Below are 20324 nucleotides of genomic sequence, written 5' to 3'. Positions count from 1 at the left end.
GAAAATTAGAAGTTCTTCCTGCGAAGAGCCCATTGTCGCTTTCTGATTTCGAAAAATCGGCGTCTGGTAATTATTGCAGAGTAATAAAATTCGACCAAATTCACAGACGAAACTGAAACCGAAGCGCCGATAAGCGCAACTAGTATACGACTCGAATGACGTCACCGTTCACGACAACGATTGCAGTGCTGTTATTCTGCGTTCGTTAACGTACGTGCGACATGCGTGCCACACTCGCAAGCGCAGCCCGCACACCTACGAAGCGAAGTCGATCGACGGTTGATATAACGACGTTAGCTCATTCTTGATATCTCGGAAGAGCGACTCCAATTCTCGCATTTGGTCTGACCGTTTGCCTCCACTAGTTCATTTAATTTCCTTCATGACCGTCGTAATCGATGGGTCGGGTCATCTTAAAGCCCCTGAACCACCTGCGATAATTGTTTAACCTTTCACGTAAATGCGCGCATGGAGTTTAGAATGCCGTCACGATCAACAATGCCAAACGCGGCCGCGCTACGAGCCGCGGCCGCCGCACAAATTCCTAGAAACAGTCCCTTCTACATTCCGTGCCTTTCGGCATTCCTCATCCCCTCAACGGTTCGCCGTGACGTCACCGTGTCGTCTGCTCCTCATGTACAACACCTGTTTGTCCGCTCGCAGGTACGCGCTTGCTGCTCTTCCTCCTCGCATGGCGAGTAGGAGCACTCGGCCAGGAGGAGAGACGAGCCGACGAAAGGAGCTTAGCGAAGGAAAGAGCGAAACGAGCGAGGGCTTCTTTTGCATCATCAAACGCGTGTAACTCCGCTATGACGGCACCGTTTCGAAAAATTCTCACGGCTGCGTGCTCGTTGTAGACTCGTGCACAACTGCAACACCACAACTAAATTTCCCTCTGCGATGGGTAGTTTAGGAATCCTTCAAGACGTTTGCCGCTATAGAAAAGGTAATTATGAAAGCAGCGATCAAATAATCCATTTCTCCCTATTTTTGAGGATTTTGGGCACATTTCTTGAAACACCCTGTGTAGTTCAACTACTGTCACTGACGTACATGCACTTTCTCAGGGCCACGGCTGCGGGCAGCACCAAGCCTCTCGTGGTTCTTCCAGCCAAGTCCGGAAACTTCAACAGCTATGACGTGGTCACGGTCCTCGGCACCCTGCACGGACTCTACGTGGTGAGGGCACTGTCGCGAATGTATACAGCGCCCAACAGAGCTGTATATTAATGACTACCGTTAGCACTACTCACCCTATGTTTCCTTATTGACAAATGGATTCCCAAGCTTTCATCGCGCGTTCTGTCTTTTTGCTTTAACAATGTTGCGTTTCACTCGCAGCCCTTGGAGATCCGGGAGGATGTTCCAAGCCGAAAACAAAAAGTTACTCGGCTAGGCTTCGCCAACTTCCCAGCGACGGTGCCGAACGGCGACAAGGCCTTCGCGCTTGCTTTGGCCATCGAGCGAGCCAGGTAAGCGCTTCTCGAGATATGTGCTGAGCATAGGCGTGCGCAGAGTCCCCCTTCGGGGGGAGAGGGACGAAGGTTCATCACAGCGCCCACCCTCCCTATTAAAGTATGGGGTAGACCTTGCGCCCCCCCTCTTAGATGACAAGGGGGGAGAGCCCCATGCCCCCCCCCCCCCCCCCATGCGCACGCTTAAGGTGCTAATTGATGATTAAAGGAAAGCCGCACCTTCTCAGGTCAGCAGCATACTCGCATCAGTGCAGAAATACCTGGTCTTTTGGGTGTGCCGGCGTTGTGACTTAAGCATACGCCGTTCTGCAGGATCGTGTGCCGGGACATCGGCGGCAGCGACCCCGAGCGCATGGCGGCGCCCCGTGTGGCCGAGTACGTGCAGCAAGTGTTCAAGAATTCGCCGGTCAACGTGGAGGTGCTTGCTGACGACGGCCGCATTCTGAAAGAGTACCCGCTGCTTGCCGCCGTCAACAGAGCAACAAAAGGTACAACTGTACAGGGTGTTTTTTTTTTTTAGACAATACAGATTTTTTATAAAAATCCTATGACAGCAATGTTCCTGTTGTTTTCGCACACGAACTCCACGTCGAGGCGGAAATACTTTGCCGCAGTTAAAATGACCATGTGGTGACTAATTAACAAAGCTCGTTAATTAACTTTTTAATTATTGACTTGAGGGCAGGTGTTTACATTACAAAGTTGTAGTGCGTGCCAATTTATGGCATATCTATTTTTTAGAAACCTCAGAAGTTGCACGTAGTTCTTGATATCCGTAATCGCATTTCAAGGGTGAAATCGTAACTGATCACGCAAGGCGCGCACGAAGCGCGACCGTTCTGCTACGTCAGACCACAACTACACGTCACGTGGGCGTGACGAAATTTGAATGACGGCGCGCCGCGGCCGTATGCTTTCGTGAAAAGCTGCAATTCATCTCACTTGTGCCCGCGCATCGCCCAACTTTTGCGCGTAGTGTTTGGTGCTTATCTGTTTATTTCGAACTGTGCACAAGAAAACCGCAATATAAAAATTTTCTTTGTCTGGGAAGCATAAAACTCGGGGGAGGCAACTGCGGCGTCTCTTCTTGCAGACAGGCTAAGTCGTTTTTCGCGCCTCTTTATAGTTCAAGAAACAAATAGGCACCACCCATCGCACGCAAACGTTAAGCTGTCTACCAGTGTATTTCAGAATGCTTGCCGATTTTTCTGACCAGATTCTGCTTTGGCGCACCTTCGTTGAAATTTCATCACTTCCCTGTCACGTGTTATTCCGGTGTTCCGCCGTGCTTTGTGCGCGCCGGACGCGATCAGTTTCGATTTTGCCCTTGAAATTCAATTATGAATATCTTGAGCTACGTGCAACTTTTGTGATTTCTAAAAAATAGGCATGCCATAAATTGGCACGCACTACAACTTTGTGATATAAACACCTGCCCTCAAGTCAATAATTAAAAAGGTAATTAACGAGTTTTTGTTAATTAGCCGCGTCAACGTCATTTTAGCTAGGGGAAAGTATAGAGTTGATGTGCGAAAACGAAAGGAGCCTGACTGTCATAACATTTTTATAAAAAATCTGTATTGTCTAAAAAAAAACACCCTATATATATGCTCACGGTATTTGTCTTCTGCGCGGTCCTCCGTTAATATGCGCACGATAGTACAGGTTCGTTCAATATAAATTATGGACCTCTTATGTTAGCTTAGCAGGTATCGCGCTGCTAAGCGCGAGGAGGAGGTTCGATTCCCTTCCTCGGCGGCTGTGTTCTGATCGAGACGAAATGAAGAAAAAAAAAAAAACACCAGCGTACACTTAGGTGCATCTTAAAGAACCCCAGGTGGTAAAAATTAACCCGGACTTCCCCACTAGGGCGTGCCCTGTAATAGTATCGTTGTTTTGGTACGTAAAACCCCATAATTACGAGATGAATTGCGAATGGATTTCTTTTTGCACTTGTTTCAGCCGTTTCAAGGCATCATTGCAGGATGATACACCTTACTTACACTCCCGAGGGGCCGATCAAGAAAACCCTGTTCATCGTGGGAAAGGTGAGAATCAGGGGCCTTATAGTTTACTGCTTAATTGCGCAACTTATGCTCAACACAAGCAAAATACCGTGCCGAACTTCGGCTTTCACCAGTTTCAATACTGCTGTTCTATACAGAGCCATTTAAAGGGTCTCCAATATTCGCTGATTCTGTTCAGCTCGGGCATAGCGTGTATAGGCGTCAGTACAATATCAGCATTGCAAATTCCGTGAAGGCGCGAGTGCACAGCAATTTAAAGACCATCGCTAGATGTCCGCATCTCATTCGCATGGGATGAAACCTATTAAAAAAATGCTTTGTTCTGGTTAGGTGTGTTTGATACTACAGTAGCAAGAACATCACTTCAATATTTCAGTTGCTTGTAATCATTTCCAATCACATTCCAGCTCGATAATTTAGCACACCCTTTCCGCTCTCGATATTTTTTATTGTAAGATCGAGGATCCCCAGGACTGAAAAATACGAACGAATATCTCAGTCAGTGGCGAGATTACTCCGAAATGTTAGGCCAAGGTAAACATCATCAAACGAAAGCTTCTTTATACTTTGGTTATTCCATGAGGGTTGCCGGTTCAATAGAACTGATGCAGTCGCGCGTGCGGTTAGATGGTATCCTGGAGGCCATAGGAAAAGTCTAGGTTAAGCTTAAGGAACTTGCACGAAATAGATCTCAGTGGCGTTCATGCACGCATGGTGTCAGCACGAGTCATCAGCGACTTGATGGTTCCTAACAAGTTACGGTGAACCTGTTGGCTTACACATTTAGCTGGCTGTATTGTACCGGCTTACCTTACGGTTTACAATGTGCGTAATCAAAACTATATCTATATCTCATCATAACTATATCTCATCGTTAGCTTCGTGCCTGTTCTCAATGTTTAGAGAGATGCACTTTTTAGCGACATCTATTGGGGCTGTGGACAAAACAGCTAACCTCTGCCCGCGTTGCTTCGCATGCAGGGCGTGACGTACGACACCGGTGGCGCCGATGTCAAAGCCGGTGGCCACATGGCCGGCATGCATCGCGACAAGTGCGGCGCCGCAGCCGTGGCCGGCTTCTTCAAGGTAAGCCTCCCAGGGGCGATCAGAGCTGAACCGGAGCGGCGCCCCTGCCATCAGCGCCTTCGCGCTCCAACGCGGTCGCTCGCTTACATTGTCGGTGCGTCAAGTGGAAGAGCGAATGGGGAAATTGCGTACTGTACGATGACATACTAACGTCATTGCTTCGGGGGAAAAAAAAAAAGTCCGAGGGTCTCTTAGTGTCGATGTGTTAAAGACTGCAACGTCAGCTCAGAATCTGTCGAGCTCTTTGGCTGGTCGTGTCTAACTTCGTGCTTGTCGAGCCTCCTCTCTTTGCATACCACCTCGGCCTACCACACAATACACTAGGCCCTGTCTGAACGTCTTCCATTGCACGCCCTTTCCGCGTTATTCCATAACCGTCAGTATAGGCCGAGTCGCGCGAACGCTGCAGACGAAGTGAACGCGGGCCTCGAACCTCGCTTGAGAGGTCACGTGATATTTTTTGTACGCTTTGGAGTCGACGCGCTGAGAATGGGAATGAGAGCAGCATTTTTTTTTTTTTGCTTAGAAACGTATTCATCATTTTATTACGACTCTCCTCCATTTAACGTTTAAATGTCTTCAGCCGATTCCCCACCATGTGCCAGCGAATTACCTAATCCCATAACTTTTTTTTCTATTCATCTGCCACCACCGACTCTAATTTCGTTAACGTTGGCGCTCGTTATGTTATCTAAATGGGCAACACGCTCTCTGTTTCATGAGGCACGTTATGTTTTCGCACGCGTCGGTGGCTTGCTTCATCTGTCATACGCATCACATAATTTGGAGAATCCACACTCGTTTGGTCTCTCATCCATGCCTTCGTGTTCCTGCCTTCCAACGTTGCGCCTGTCGCTTTCGTTTTCCCTTCCACAGCTCGTGTGCAGCCATTAATAGCTTTCAAGTTTCTTCGTTATAGCATCCTATTTTTGGGCCGCATGGATTTGTAGTTGGATGCATTGGGGATGTACTTTCATTTTCAGCGATTTCGCTGAGCTCATCTAAATAATCAAGAAGGACGTCTACTGCGCTTCAGGACGTGTTTATTTTGCAGATTTGTCCCCCTTATCGTCCAGATCCCCGTGCGACCTACAGATAAACGTATTTGTTCAGTGACTTATGAGTGACTATTGACTACCGATTACGAAAACTTGTTCTCTCGCAAGTCCAGGACTACTTTCTTTACTGAAGCAGCGTTCAGTGCATAGATTATCCCCATTCATGTACAACGGTGGTTGCATCTTATATTACGCTCGGAACACGGTCCTTCATTTCAAGCCTGACTTGAACAAAAGTAATCATCTTGTCGTATGATGCGTGTACACAGAAATATATAACACACTCACTCACTCCATTCATTCATGATTAATCTGGATCTCCCACTACGAGATATATTGCAGCGCCAGTGTTGCTTCGTGACGTTAAACAGAATAAATAAATAAACGATAATGATAATCAACCAATCTCACTGAACATCGGAACAATTTCATGGTATACTCGTGAAGTATTGCAATAGAGTGCATATGAATCGGTAAATATTGATGTCAGTAATTTTTCGTCGTAAATGTCTACTGTCGTAGGTGCTGAGCGAGCTTCGTCCCAAGGGCGTGAAAGTGTACGGTGCTATGGCAATGGTCCGAAACAGCATCGGCTCAGGTAAGCTGTCTACATGCCCTATTGCTCAATCCACTTCTGTTTTGAGCGCTAATGGTTCGTGGCACATTTGATGAACGTTAGAGGCGTCCCACTATATTTCTACTCTTTAATGAATGTAATGCGCTGCTTGATGCACAAAGAGTTTCTTAATCGCATGTAATGTACCGCTGGCATGATAGAAGAAGCTTACACACGATACACACGACCGTTTCCTCCCCCCCACCCCTCTTCTTTTATGTAGAGAGTTTAAAGAGCTTGTAGCTTTAAGAATACCGCTTACGAGGCGAAATATTAATTTTCGTTTGGTCATGCATGGGACGCCTTCGCGGCCGCACTTCGTTTGTGTGAGCAGACAACCCCAATGCGAACACATGCATGCTTTACTGGAAGAGCAGCTCGCATGCACGTGCCGCTGCTCAGCGATGAACCCCTGGTCAAACTTTCTCGTGCAGAGTGTTACGTGTCTGACGAGATCATCACATCACGCGCGGGGGTGCGCGTCAGGATTGGAAACACCGACGCCGAAGGACGTATGGCCATGGCGGACGCTCTTTGCGAGTTCAAGGAAAAGGTGATGCTCGTCTGATGTCGACGCGTTGTTTTTCTTTTTTTCTCTTTGTGCTAAAGTGACAGTGCTCGTTGTCGTTACAGGCACTGAATGAAGTGAATCCACGCATATTCACCATCGCTACCCTGACGGGACACGCATGCATCGCCGTTGGAGACGGCTATTCGGTAAGCGTCTCGCGCGGAGGTGGCGAACTCTGCAGCGCACAACTCCAGCGCCGCGGTAGCTTCGTGGTTAAGGTTTAGCGCTGCTAAGCTCGAAGACGTGGGTTCGATTCCCGGCCACGGCGGCAACATTTTTTTATGGGGACGAAATGCAAAAACATCCGTGTACTTTGATTTAGGTGCACGTTAAGGAATCTCAGGTTGTCAATATTAATCCGGCACTTAAAACTGCGTAACCAAATCACATTTAACCTGTTGGCTTCTGTTCCAGATCATCATGGATAACGGCCCAGCCCGTTCGAACGCCGTGAGCACCACCGTGCAAGCTGCGGGTGACGAGATCGGAGACATGTTCGAGGTGTCCACGGTTCGTCGAGAGGTTAGTTTCATTTAGGCTTTCTAAATCTCTCCGGGCCGTTTTGGGGCGTGGCATATTAACATAACGTCTTGATAATGGGTCGCAATGATTATTAGTGGCGCATGATTCAAGGTGTTGTGCGTCTCGTGGCTATACCACATAAAAAGACAGGTCGGCCTCTACTTCGTGCATGCTCCTGTCGTACATTCGTGGCTAACATAATTTGCTTCTGCGCAGGACTTCAACTTCGTGCGTGGTCCGTCAGAGTACGAAGATCTGATTCAGTGTAACAACGAGCCGTCGTCGCGCACTCCGAGGGGTCACCAAATGCCGGCCGCTTTCCTCATCAAGGCATCGGGTCTGGACAAGGTTTGTCTCCCTTTCGCTAGCTTCTTATAAGTTCGCATAGGCTGAGTCGGTTCGCTATATCAGAAAACTACTTTCTTCTAGTAAGTTGGCGACAATGAATGATTTTCTCCAACTTTGTTACTATTGTCATTATTATTATTTTTTTTGCAACGATCAAATAAATTAGACTTTCTGTATATAGTTCGCACAGTCTTTGTTGAAAGTGCGGAGGCCACTTCGCCACTGGGGCTGTGCAATCTCCGTGTTCCTGCGGTATATAAGGTAACTTATACCACGCTGTAACAGGAAGTTAAGAAATGCATGCTTGTTGGTTTAGTCTGTATGACATTTTAGTCGCGCTAAAAGGCGAACAATACACGAAGAAGACGGGACGGGCGATTGGCGTCCGTGCTGTCTTCTTCGTGTGTTGTGCCTTCCTTCTTCGTCTTCTCCTTCCTCTTTTTTTACGCTACTAAAATGTCCGCTCGGGTCACTGCTTGCTCTTCGGAACCATATAAAACATTGGCCTCGTTACACCTGGTTATACTTCCTCCCGCAGCTGCGCAGTGCCGTGTGCGCAGAAGCTTCCTTGTGATCGAGCCCACTTTCGACGGTTATTGCAATGTCTATATGCAGGCATTGACCGGTATTGATTTTAGCCGCGGAATTTCTGCTCGCCGCTTCAACGCTCGAGCGATAGGGCCTCTGCTTTGATGCACGCGTTCTTGTTCTGATAAACTGGAATTGCATTTGTTCGCAGCACGGCCTGGATTCCGAGCGACCGCTCTGCTACTCTCACATCGACATCGCCGCCAGCTCGGGACCGTTCCCAGGCGTGCCGACGGGCGCTCCCATCGCGGCTCTCACTCAGGCTTATCTTTTGGACTGAATCTGCGGGACCTCCCTCGTCATAGGCAACCGTGGGGATGTATTACAGGCCAGATTAGTATACACACATGCCAGCCGGAGCAGGAAATGAGATTATGTCTGTTTTATGATTCTCTCAGTGGCCAGTGATTTTTATAAAAATGATTTACAAGCGTGCAGATATACCCATCGAATGAATTTACTCGAGGTTATTTTATCGGTTGGAGCTGCTTTTAAGCTTTATTTGTGCCTGTACTGATGAAATAAAATAAATATTGGAACAGCACTTTACTTGGAACGAGTTGCACATACTTGATTCGCTGATAACATATGAAAGATTCCGCTGTTACCAGCAATACAATTCTTACTTCGTAATCTTAAATTGTTTCCTCTCTCTTTAGGTCGCTTGATGGTGATGAGAGAGAGTTTAGAAAACGTGGTGCCATTATGGTGCTCAATCGAAAATGTAGTTTACCTGTTTGGATGATTATGTCAGACTGAGTGCAGAGCAAAAATAGCTCGTTTTTTTTAGGTTACTGTAGTTTAAGACGGGAAGTATAGTTAGCGCACTTGAAAGAAAAGATGGGACGCAAAAACATGGCCGATCCCTCTGTCATAGGAATCGGTATAACACGAAAGTGAAACGTCTCTTCACAGACGTAGTTGAGCGTTTGTTGCGCATTCTTTCGCCCCAAGGACGAAGGAATGAATGCTACAGCAACAAATTGTAATGTCACGCGAAGAACGGCAAGCAGCTCGAAACTTGCAACGCGCTGCTCAAGAAGGGCGCACGGAACGAACACACACAGGATGAGAGCGAACTGTCACATTTGTAACTTATTTCTGCGTGAGCACCGCGCTCCTTTCGCAAAAGCGGCCGCTGCAGTGAGCCAAGTGACCTTCGTGCTCTCAACGCGAGACGTACAAACCACCGCGATCACGAGATAAGCGCACGCACAAGCGACCACGCCCTGTAGACACGGGCGCTCGTCGCAACGGCGACGACCTTTCAAGCGCGCTCTTCTACGCTCTTCGAGCCATTCGCGCCATCTCGCTAGTGATAACGAAAACACACTGCAACACAGATCTCTGAGTACAGCCACCCGCAAATGGTGTATATAAATAGCTCGTCGTTAGCATTGCGAAGAACGTGCCGTCCGTGGCCGAATCGTTTCGCGCTGCGGAGCGAGCGCTCGTGAGTTGGATTACCGGTGTCCGAACTTTTTCTTCTGGCTTTTTTTCTTTGCCCACTGTTAGTCTGTATATTTTAAACGTCATATCCGTGACGGAAATACGTCAGTGGAGCCGTGGTGGACCCCGGCATAAAACACTTTCGTGTTAAAATTGCGATGCGCGCGAACGCGTAAGGAGCCAGCCTCGCGGGACATCTCGCCGATGCATATATAATTTCAGCACGGCGACATCCTTGTCTATTTCGCACTCGACGAGGTCTATATACTGTATCTGTAGTCAATGTTGAAGCCACAATATGCGCAAAACTGCTCAAATTACAAAAAGTGTTCGACCCACCTCGTAAGATTTGGCTCCAATTGCGGCATAAGCAGCTACTCGCTGACTCAGATCCCACAAGGCGTGGGATCTGCCGTAATTTTTAACGCGACAGCGTTAAAGAGCTCGTATCGCAGAATTCCGATGCGAAAAATCAGCGTCGTCTGTGAGCGAAAATTAGAGATAAGATGCAAATAAAAAAACCTTCGGCACGAGTGGGAATCGAACCCAGGACGTCTACGAGGCGAGCGGGTGCTCCACCTCAGAGCCACACCCGTGTTCGAAACTGCCTCGTAAAAAAAATTGGGGGCCGCTTAAGCTTCGCCTTTAAGAGTTGAATGCGATAGCGATATCCTGCCCCTAGTGCGCACTTCGAACACTACGAGTGTTTAACAGGTTGCGCGCACTAAGGTGTGTGCCTTTGTAATGGGTAGAATGCTTTAAACCAGAAACTTTTTCGAAGCTGCGATGCACCCACTACGTGGCCTTAAGGGAATACGCGCAGTAATGTGTGTGCCTTTTGTAATGGGTGGCTTTCTTTAAACCACCAAGTCGTTAGGATATTGACATGGTGTGACGCCCGATGGCAATGTACGCTTGTACCACGCAATATTACTGCGATATTACATCTCGTACTGTGACACCTGTATGCAGGACGCGTATTTTTGGAAAGCATGAAAGTTACTTTCAATGCAGCTCCAAGCGGAGGCGTGGCTGTGTGGTAGAACACCTGCTTGCCACGCGGACGGCCTGGGTTCGATTCTCACTCGGGCCCCAGCATTTTTATTATTTTATTTTATTTGCAGCTTTTTCGATTTTTCGGTCACGGACAAGATGATTTTTCGCTCACAACCAACGGTGCCGACGCCGACACCGACGGCGGAATTTCTGCGATACGAGCTCTTTAACGCTATCGCGTTAAAACACTACATGGATGTTATGTAGTGCGAGGAGTGCCATTACCACATGTAGGAAAGAAGCTGACTTTTAAGGGCACGTTTTCGTTTGTTAGACACAATATTATTGAGAACTAGCAGACGACAATGTCAAGGAAAGTATAGGGGATGTTATTTGTAATAATTGGGATATAAATGTGAAGAAAGTAAAGTGGACGAAAAGATAACTTGCCGCCGGCAGAGACCGAACCTGCGACCTTGGAACAACGCGTCCGATGCTCTACCACTGAGCTACGGCGGCGGTCATCCCCCCGTCCACTTTATAGGGTATATATGTGGATTTAAACCTAGGAGTGTTAGTCAGCGCCGATCGCAGCCATGGCGGCGAGTGTGGAACACTTTTTCTGGCTTTTGGCGTCACGTAGCACGTGATCTTTTTACGAACTTTCTGTCCCTGCCGGCGGCAAGTTATCTTTTCGTCCACTTTACTTTCTTCGCATTTATATCCCAATTATTACAAATAACACCCCCTGTACTTTCCTTGGCATTATTGTCTGTTAGTTCTCATTAATATTAACACGTGTAATATTTCGTGGCAGTAGCGTAGAATCACACCAGGCGTCACAACATGTGAATTGCGCAACGAGTGGTTGGTTTAAAGACCCACCAATTAAAGAGCACACGGGCATAATTCATTATCATTATCAACAACAGCCTCAACAACGTGTGCAGCTGTGCAGGTGCGCGTGTTGCTTTACGGACTCGCAAACTTGCAAAAGGAAGAATTATGTCGTAATGGGCACTTCGCAACTGTACTTGCAGACGTTCATTTCCTTGCGGCACGGTTTAGGGGTCCACCGAGAAGCGGAGCCAGGCTAGCGATTCAGAAGGCGATGCGAACAGGGTTGGATTACGCTATCGCGTTCTACTCTTGAAGGCGAAGCTCAAACGTCCTCCAAGTTTTTTTTTTCTTTTCTTTTACGTTTCCGAGCCCATTGATCTTGAATCTCTGTTACCCAGAGCTTTATTCGGCAAGCTGCAAGTTTTGCGAGGCCAGGGAAGCCGTGGAACACATGTTATGGGAGTGTGACAGAGGTGGGGTTCCAGACGGAGACGCAGCCTCGAATCGAACACGCTGGGAGATTGCACTGCTCAGCTTCGCCCTCGAGGACCAACTCTGGGCCGTCCAGCGGGCCGAGGTAGCCGCCAGAGCTCAAGGGCTCGTGCCCGATGGCTAGGTGGGGATATTCGCCCAAATCCCCGAAGAACTCGCCGGACTTTTATTTTTTAAATAAAGTTGCTCTCTCTTTTTAGGTCCCTGTTTCTTAGGAGCGATTCTTGAAATAAATGACTGTAATGATGCTGAGGGAATCTCTCCGCAAACACGGCACTGCCGGTGGAGTTCATTGCAGTTCGTTAAAAATGCCATGTTTCGCAGCGATCCGAGTGCTGGCTCAGCACTCTGAGATTGAGAAACACTGAGTGTTTGTCAATTTCTAGCTCAATTCACAAAACAAAAGGGATTACTTATCCGTGTTCCGGAATCATCGTCACTTTGTCGCTCCTGAGCTCTGTTTATAGGAAGAAAAAGGAATCAGTCGACAGCGCCGGCCTTTCCCGCGACACAAAGCCTGAACTTCCTGATCTTTTTTCGAGCCTTTCAAGGAGCGAAGCCTGGGCGAGTTGGCAACGTGGCTAGATGCATTATGAAAAAAACAAAACAAAACAAAAAAACAGGAAGACTTTCGAATAGAATACTAAGGGGCTGTTGCATTCCCGAATGTACTCATGTTCCAACCGTATTTTTATCAGTTACCTTTACGTCGTTTAATACGTAGCATTATTCGGCAAGTCGGTCTGAAAGTTATCCGTCCGTGCGTGGCAAAAAGAAAGTGGGCCGATTCCGGAGATGGTGCAATACGTGGTCGACCTGCGGCCCGTTACCTCTTTCCTAATACAGGGGTAAATTGCGCCTCGTGTACGCGCTTGATAGCGGCCGAACCATGTGGCGCGATAACGACACACAAACACGTGCGTTTAACGCCCACAGACTCGTACATTATACCGGGGCCAAACAATTACAACAGGAAGCAGGAGAAAGAAGCATGTGGTGGCCCCGTACACCTTACAGGAGTACAGAACACTGATGGTTCTTCGAACCCCACAAGTACGAGGCGCGCAAAATGGGGGAAAAGAATACTGTACTACGTGTATGGGGGATATGTGGAATGTGAAATAAAAGACTAGGTGGGCGTATACGTGTATATAAGTTGTCTTTAATGCCTTTGCCAAACGCATACGCAAACGTCACTCTCCCCACAACATGCTTGCAAAACAGCCGCGACAGCAGCAGAAGCAAGCCCAACGAACATCATGCTACACATATATCTTGTATAATTCCCGTTCTGGGAGGTTCCGCTTAGTTTTTCGAACGCTCTCGAGCAATTTTAAATGAACAACACGCCTACTGTGTTCGTAGACGGTGGTTCAGACACTGAGCTGAAGACCCAGTCGACTGTCCTTGGCACTCAGGTGATGTGATGAGAAAGAGAGAAAAAAAAGCAAAGGAAAGACAGGGAGGTTAACCAGATAAGATTTCTAGATGACCACTCTGTACTTGTGAAGGGCGAAAGATGGTGACAAACAAAGTGAAAAATAAAGCGGTGCTTGCGTTGCGTTTCGAGGACCAAGAGGAGAAAGAAAGACGTGAAAATGAAGCAGATCTCACGAACCGTTAATCAATGTTACGCAAATCGTTTTCCAACGCCGTTTGGTGTGCTGCAAAGCGTTACCAGATAGGCCAAGGCGTTTGTGTAACGCAGGCAACTGTGCGCGCAACGCGAGCATGTGTGTGATCGCAGAAGCACGCTGACGCCGACTGCATGACGGCGAGAGCGATGACTTGAGGACTGATCTATTGCATTCTGCTGAAGAGTCTTTACGACTTGGGCCAGTCCAGGGGCGTAGCCAGAAATTTTTTTCGGGGGGGGGGGGGGGTTCAACCATACTTTATGTATGTTCGTGCGTGCGTTTGTATGTGTGCGTGTATATATACGCAAGCAAAACTGAAAAATTTCGGGGGGGGGGGGTTGAACCCCCCCAACCCCCCCCCCCCCCCCCCCCCTTGGCTACGCCCCTGGGCCAGTCCCTATGGTACTACAATATTTAGGTAAACTGGCGCTCTTTCAGTTTGTTGTCAACTTGTCGCTACTCGATTGTGACATACGCGAAGGACAGTTATTATTTGCCGGCGCCCATCTTTGCACAAAGTAAAGTTTGTAAAGGATGCCGAATGCAGGTGACGCGAGGTGGCTGTCCAAGTGCCGATATTCAGCATCATGATATCGAAATTTCCGTTGTCCTCTGGCTACCATCGCTCACGGTGTCTTTTCCGTAGAGAGAAAAAAAAAAGGAACGAAAGTGATGCTGATCGAGATGAAAATGACGGCTTGAATATAAATGCACAGCGAGGACGCAGTCCCGCATACACCTCATTGCTGTGTAAGAACCTCGCGAAAGCGTTTAGAAATTTCTGCACCACGTCGACGTCCTTACCAAAGTCGAGATAACTGTCTCGCACCAAGTTCAACTGTTCAAACCGTCGCTGACTCACTGGCTAGAACACTGCGACTCACAGCGACCTATATAGAACAAAATTATGCCTCCCACTATAAGTGAAGACGCCAAACAGAAAGCTGCGTATTGCAAAGATTCGGGCATTCTTTTTTTTTTATTTTAAGTGGTATACTCCATAAGATACGAAGCAGCATGCGGACGACAGGCGTTAAATATCAAGGAGGAGGAGCGTCATTTGCTGCAGGCTGATCTAGTCTAGCAAAGTATGTCGGCAACTGCACGAGTGTTCTTGATCCTGCCGTAGTTGTGATTCCTGTTTGCCGTGCGGCAGCGGAATGGTTATGCTATATTTGTTTTGACCCTTGTTGAGTAAAGCCAGTGAAGTAAGTTTTATCCATAATAATAATGACGTTCTGAGACAAAATTTTCCTCTCAACAGTGTGATCTGTACACGCTGCGTTTAGTGGAAAGGCGTCGCGTTGCACTTACACCAGTAGGAACCACGCTCGAGCGGACGCAAACACAACTCGTCCGTGTACATTGGTTCAGAAGTGATGCGCAGCGCAAGCTCTACCTACCTACGCGTGACGGCGTCCCGACGTGTGTAAACAGACGTGCGCAGTGCACCCTCAGCGCCCGCTGCTCTTGCACATCGGACGCACATGCCCCCGAAAGGGCAGCAGAACCGAGTGCGCGTTCGTAAACACGGAGGTTACGGGCTACCGCCTTGGCCTCGTTTGTCGTTGGCGGCCACGTACCGCGCTGCCTGGCGCACACGTCGCCTCGCTCTGCGCTGCAGGTCAAACCCGAGAGAGCAACCCGGAAGCTCCAGGACTCGTATATGCACAAAAACTTCTCGCGCTAAGAAATGTTCGAAAGATAAAATTTCAGTCAATACTGTCACCGCGCATATTACTGAATGCATCCTGACGATGGCAAATATCACTTACGAACAAGAGGTTTTGTGAATTTGGCTGCAGATGCTTTTGGAATTCACACTTCGACGCCAGGGTGCCAGCGCGAACAAAGACGCGACGCCCACGCGCCAACATACAACATCGTGCGAGGAGTCGGCGAACGGTGACCGCCGTTGGAGCTTCGATAATGTATCCTTATACAAGGACAGGTTACGTGACGAAGCTATATGACACGTCATGCCATCTATTGACAAGGATGTCGGCAGGAGTTGTTACGTAGCGGTGATGCACATTGTTGACGCTTCCTCTGAGCGCGACTGATTCCACGTGTATGTGTACCGGGCGGTTTTCTTTTTAAAGCCAACACAGATCTTTACAAAAGCTACGCTGTGACCATAAGGCACCTGTCGACTTCGCAGACAAACTCTTCGTCGATGAGTAAATGCTTTGCTGCTGTTAATGCTACCTTGAAGAGACGAATGAACAAAACCTTGTTAATTACCCTTCTAAGCGCGGAGCACTTAAAAAAAAAAGGTAATTCTCTGGGTATACCCAACACGTATACCCAGAGAAACAAGTGTATACAATGTGGATTATTTCTTTCACTTTGTGTATGCTAGTTGTGCAGACAGCCCTCTAGCACATTGTGCCAACGACGTCATAGGCTGCTCTCGGTCGAGCGTCCATACTTCCCATTGGGCCCGCCAAGCAAGCTCACATTGTGACGCGAATTCATTACTCGTCGCCCTGACATCAACGCGACAAGACTTTCGACCACTCACGAGCCACTGACACACATCTCGCATCTTGCCGCTGCCTGTGACGAGTGTCAGCTGCATGGGCGACCACGTGCTTTGCGGCGAAGTGGCAACAAAAAGAAATGCAGGGCGCGTTCGGAGGGTCAAATTCAAAAATTATTTTCTTCCTTAAAAACAAAAAATGATTTGATTAGACTTTCTTCAGTACTTAAGGATGAAGTCTTCTATCGAACGCCGCATGACGAGTATTTTTATTTGGACCTCATCAGTATGAAAAATACGGTCAAACATGCGACAAATCGCACATTTTCTCTAATTTCACATTTTTTTCGGGAAGATTTGAAGTCTATTTTATGCCTAAACATTTTTGTACTAAAATACACTTTCCTAAAAATCATACTATTATTAAGATTGGTTAGGGAGAGTTCCAGATAGCTCAAGAAAAAATCACGAACTTCGAAGATTTTTGTAGTTTTGGAAGATACGTAGCTGGTAGCGAGACATAAATATTTCGGAATTAATGAGTAGGAGAACTAAACAGAACCTCTGCGATAGCGCAAGCGTCGTTTCGAAGCTCAACACGCAAAAATAGATTTTATACACATTTTTCTATTAGGCACAGTTTCACAAATACACGCGAACTTCGAGGGGGCGTCATGATCGTCAAAATTTTTTTCGACCAAAAATGTTTTGCCACAATACTCTATGTGGCACAGGAAAAAGGCGCAAATTTTATCAGCAAAATCTGCGATATATATATATATATATATATATATATATATATATATATATATATATATATATATATATATATATATATATATATATATATATGTATATATATATATATATGTATATACATATATACATATATATATACACACTTTTCTGCAGCGGCAGACATCTTCAGATGGCTGGAGACAACAAGACAACAATTACGGCGGTAATTAAAGAAATTAAATTAATCAACATTTCAATTAGCGGAGAAAAGCGGTTGGGTCAAAAGCGGGAATTGAAGACATTTCCTCCGAAGAGAGCCTATTGGCGCTGTGAGATTTCGAAAAATCGGCCTCTGGCAATTATTACGGAGCAATAAAATTCGACCAAGTTCAACGGCAAAGCCGCGAAACCGTAGCGCACATGAGCGCACCCTAGCAGACGACCAGAATGACGTCACTGTTCACGACAAAGATTTCCATGTCAGTTCTTGTGCATTCGTTAATAACGTATGTGCGTCATCCATGCTGTAATCGCAAGTACAGCCGCACGCACACGAAGCAAAGTCGATCGATGGACGACGCTCGCTTATTGCGGACTTCTAAGAAGAATATGGCAGTTGCGTTCTTCTGTGTTTCCATTTCGTCGGCGAAACAAATCAAATTCCACCACTCTGCTAAAATTACCAGCGTCCGCTTTTCGGAAATCTCAGAGCGAGACTTCGAAGGAAGGGCTGCAATTCTCCCATTTGACTCGACCACCTGTCCCCACTAATTAAAAAGTTAATTAATTTAATTTATTTAGTTGCCGTCGTAATTGATGTCCCTAATCATTTCAGGATGTCTGCCGCCACAGATAAAGTAGCTATGAAGGCATATATATATATATATAAATAAATAAATAAATATATATATATATATATATATATATATAATATATATATATATATATATATATATATATATATATATATATATATATATATATATATATATATATATATATATATATATATATATATATATATATATATAATGTGTGTGTGTAAGACGACTCGAAGGCGAAAGCTTATGTTTTGCTGTTGACTGTACTACTTGTTGATGGTTTCGGCAGTTTCGGCGCGGACCGCGGAGGAGTGCGGCTCAAACCGCCATACATGCACTGTGCTGGCATAGCGGCAAAGACGTTGTAGTGCATCGGTCGTGGCCGGCGCCCTTCCATGCGGGCGAAATGAAAAAAGCGCACGTGTACCGTGCATCGACCTTGCCCGTCGACAGGTTTGGGTATTTAAAAACAAAGCGCGTCGCACAGATTGCTCCGCGGCGATCTCCCCTGCAAATTATCAAACGCTTGCGGGGCGCGAAGGTGGTTGGAACTTAAAACAGGAGGCCGCGCGCCCTTCCTTTCGCGGGAGCCGAGCTTCGAGGAAGAGTGAAAGTTCACACGCACGCATGGCTACGTCGCAGGCACTCCTTGGAACTTCCACGGCAGGCATAAGGTCGCGCGCGCGTCCAGACTGGCAACGAAGCGTCACTGACAGGGACACATTGATTTCGGTTCTTTGTCCAATGCGGAGCGCGCAGTGCCGCCACTGCAAGTTTGTCGAGAAGCAAAATCGACAAGGAGTAAAAGTAGGCGGGGCTCTTCACATCCACATGGCGTGCTCCAGCTCCTCCGGCACCTGAGAGAACGCGAGGGAGCTGCGCCGGTTTATGGCGACAGGACATTGGAATTTCTTCTAGCACGTCCAATATTGAATCGATTCGAAGAGTCATTTCCCTAAAACGCTCCTCTGATGGCACCTAGCAACTTCCAGCGATTAACCGAAATTTGCTGTGGGGCCTAGCGAAGGGCTCTTTTAAAGATCTTCGTGTTTTCAAAACGAATACGCACTCTCCAACCACATCATGCTTCATAATCAGATCGTGGTATTCGCATGTAAAAACCCCCGAACATAATGTAAATCTAACTTAACAAACAGTCATATCATTGTCAAAAATGTGATGGCGCAGGCAGTACACGGCAGACACCTGCGCATGACTGCAACAACCCACCTCAGGACGCATCACTTCATTACGCGATTAAAGTCGCTTTTACGCGGCGAAGATAGTCAGTGCGGCTGCTTTCAGAGCACGTATATGCGGACCCAGAGTGTTATTTCTGTCGCCGCAGCGCGCAAGTAAGTCCCAAGGCCGCCGAGCCCCCAAAACGGCGCAGAACTCCCAGCACATCCGCTCTCCCTTTCCAATCGCAGCAACATGTCGAACACGTTCATAGACGCACCACCGTGATGCTAATGCAAGCTGCCTGCTTAGTCGGTTGGCCAAAGATGGTCGTATACTGTATAGCCACTTCAGCTAATACAAAAAGGAAAAAAAAAAACACAACAGCGCTATAGCCCCACGAGATTTATTTCTTTCCCACTTCTTTTCTTTGCCTAGAGTATACGCTCTTTTTGGGCGAAATTGATTGCTTATAGAAGCGGTTTTTACTGGCCGAGCACGTTGCAGAGATGGTTTGCGCAGTTTTGTCACAATACGTGCTCCGCACATCGTTCGTGTCTGTATTCAGCAGAAAATGTCGAGAAAAAAACAAAACAAAGAAAAGTGGAATGCTTAGGAATAAAGCAATACTGAAGGGCGTTTTTCGCTTGGGTTTGCTTAAGCGGTACACTGACACGGAAGTTTTCAGTTTTTCTTGTTTTATTTTTTGCGTAAAATGAAAGGCCAAGCCCTCAAGAACCTAGAAAATGTACTGCTCAGCGTGAGTGCACCCTGAAAAAGTAACTACATTATGTTTTCGAGAGCTAGTTTCGGTTCCTACTGTACCCTGACGTCCCAACACGGTATGAGCTTCTAGTCACGTGTTCCAAGATATGACGTTTCCGTGGCCGCTCCGCACCGCGGCTTCATTGCTGACGCATAAGCGGGGAAGCGAATGTTTTGATGATGCACAAGCGAATGTTTTGGTGACGCACAAGCGGGGAAGTTTTGGTACCTGACGTCATCACAACTAGCCAGACTGCTGCGTGAAGTCACCAGAATTAGTGCTGTAGCCTGACGTCAAGCTAGTGGCGATGTCGGTACGTGCGCCATGGGAAAACCTACTGTCGAAATAAAATATCTGTCAAAACAAAATGTCTTATACCAGCATTTGCTGAGCTTCACACTTTCTCAGAGCCGTCTCTGTACATAGGAGATTTGTATGGCAGAGTAAACTCACATTCGAAAAATGGCGTCAGTAACCCTTTAGTGTAAGACTACTCGAAAGCGAACTATAGTCGGTCGATTTGTCCACTCTTCCAACGCCGTCCGTTTAATCGTCTATCGATACTTGGGTTCTCGACTATTAGACCGAAGGAAAGGAGGTTTTTATTTCTGGCCAGCGTTTGCTGCGCTGTAG

The 20324-nt window shown here is 47.1% G+C and overlaps 1 protein-coding gene across 2 annotated transcripts in view; it reads left to right on the top strand.

Annotated features, from left to right (window-relative positions):
* LOC119405385 (putative aminopeptidase W07G4.4) overlaps positions 1-8835 on the top strand; it is a 41861-nt gene extending 33026 nt beyond the window's left edge. For both annotated transcript variants that reach the window (XM_037672232.2, XM_049418724.1), the window contains 11 exons: positions 1068-1179; positions 1342-1472; positions 1788-1963; positions 3438-3523; positions 4484-4588; positions 6169-6244; positions 6697-6815; positions 6896-6979; positions 7248-7355; positions 7572-7703; positions 8443-8835. In XM_037672232.2, coding sequence (XP_037528160.1) covers positions 1068-1179; positions 1342-1472; positions 1788-1963; positions 3438-3523; positions 4484-4588; positions 6169-6244; positions 6697-6815; positions 6896-6979; positions 7248-7355; positions 7572-7703; positions 8443-8571 — 1258 coding nt within the window. In that variant the 3' untranslated portion in view covers positions 8572-8835. The remainder of the gene's footprint in view (positions 1-1067; positions 1180-1341; positions 1473-1787; positions 1964-3437; positions 3524-4483; positions 4589-6168; positions 6245-6696; positions 6816-6895; positions 6980-7247; positions 7356-7571; positions 7704-8442) is intronic.
* Positions 8836-20324: the final 11489 nt, after the last annotated feature.

The sequence above is a fragment of the Rhipicephalus sanguineus genome, chromosome 1 (assembly GCF_013339695.2).
Source record: "Rhipicephalus sanguineus isolate Rsan-2018 chromosome 1, BIME_Rsan_1.4, whole genome shotgun sequence".
NCBI lineage: Eukaryota > Metazoa > Arthropoda > Arachnida > Ixodida > Ixodidae > Rhipicephalus > Rhipicephalus sanguineus.
Note: the sequence above shows the minus strand (reverse complement) of the source record. Positions and strands in the feature narration are given on the sequence as shown.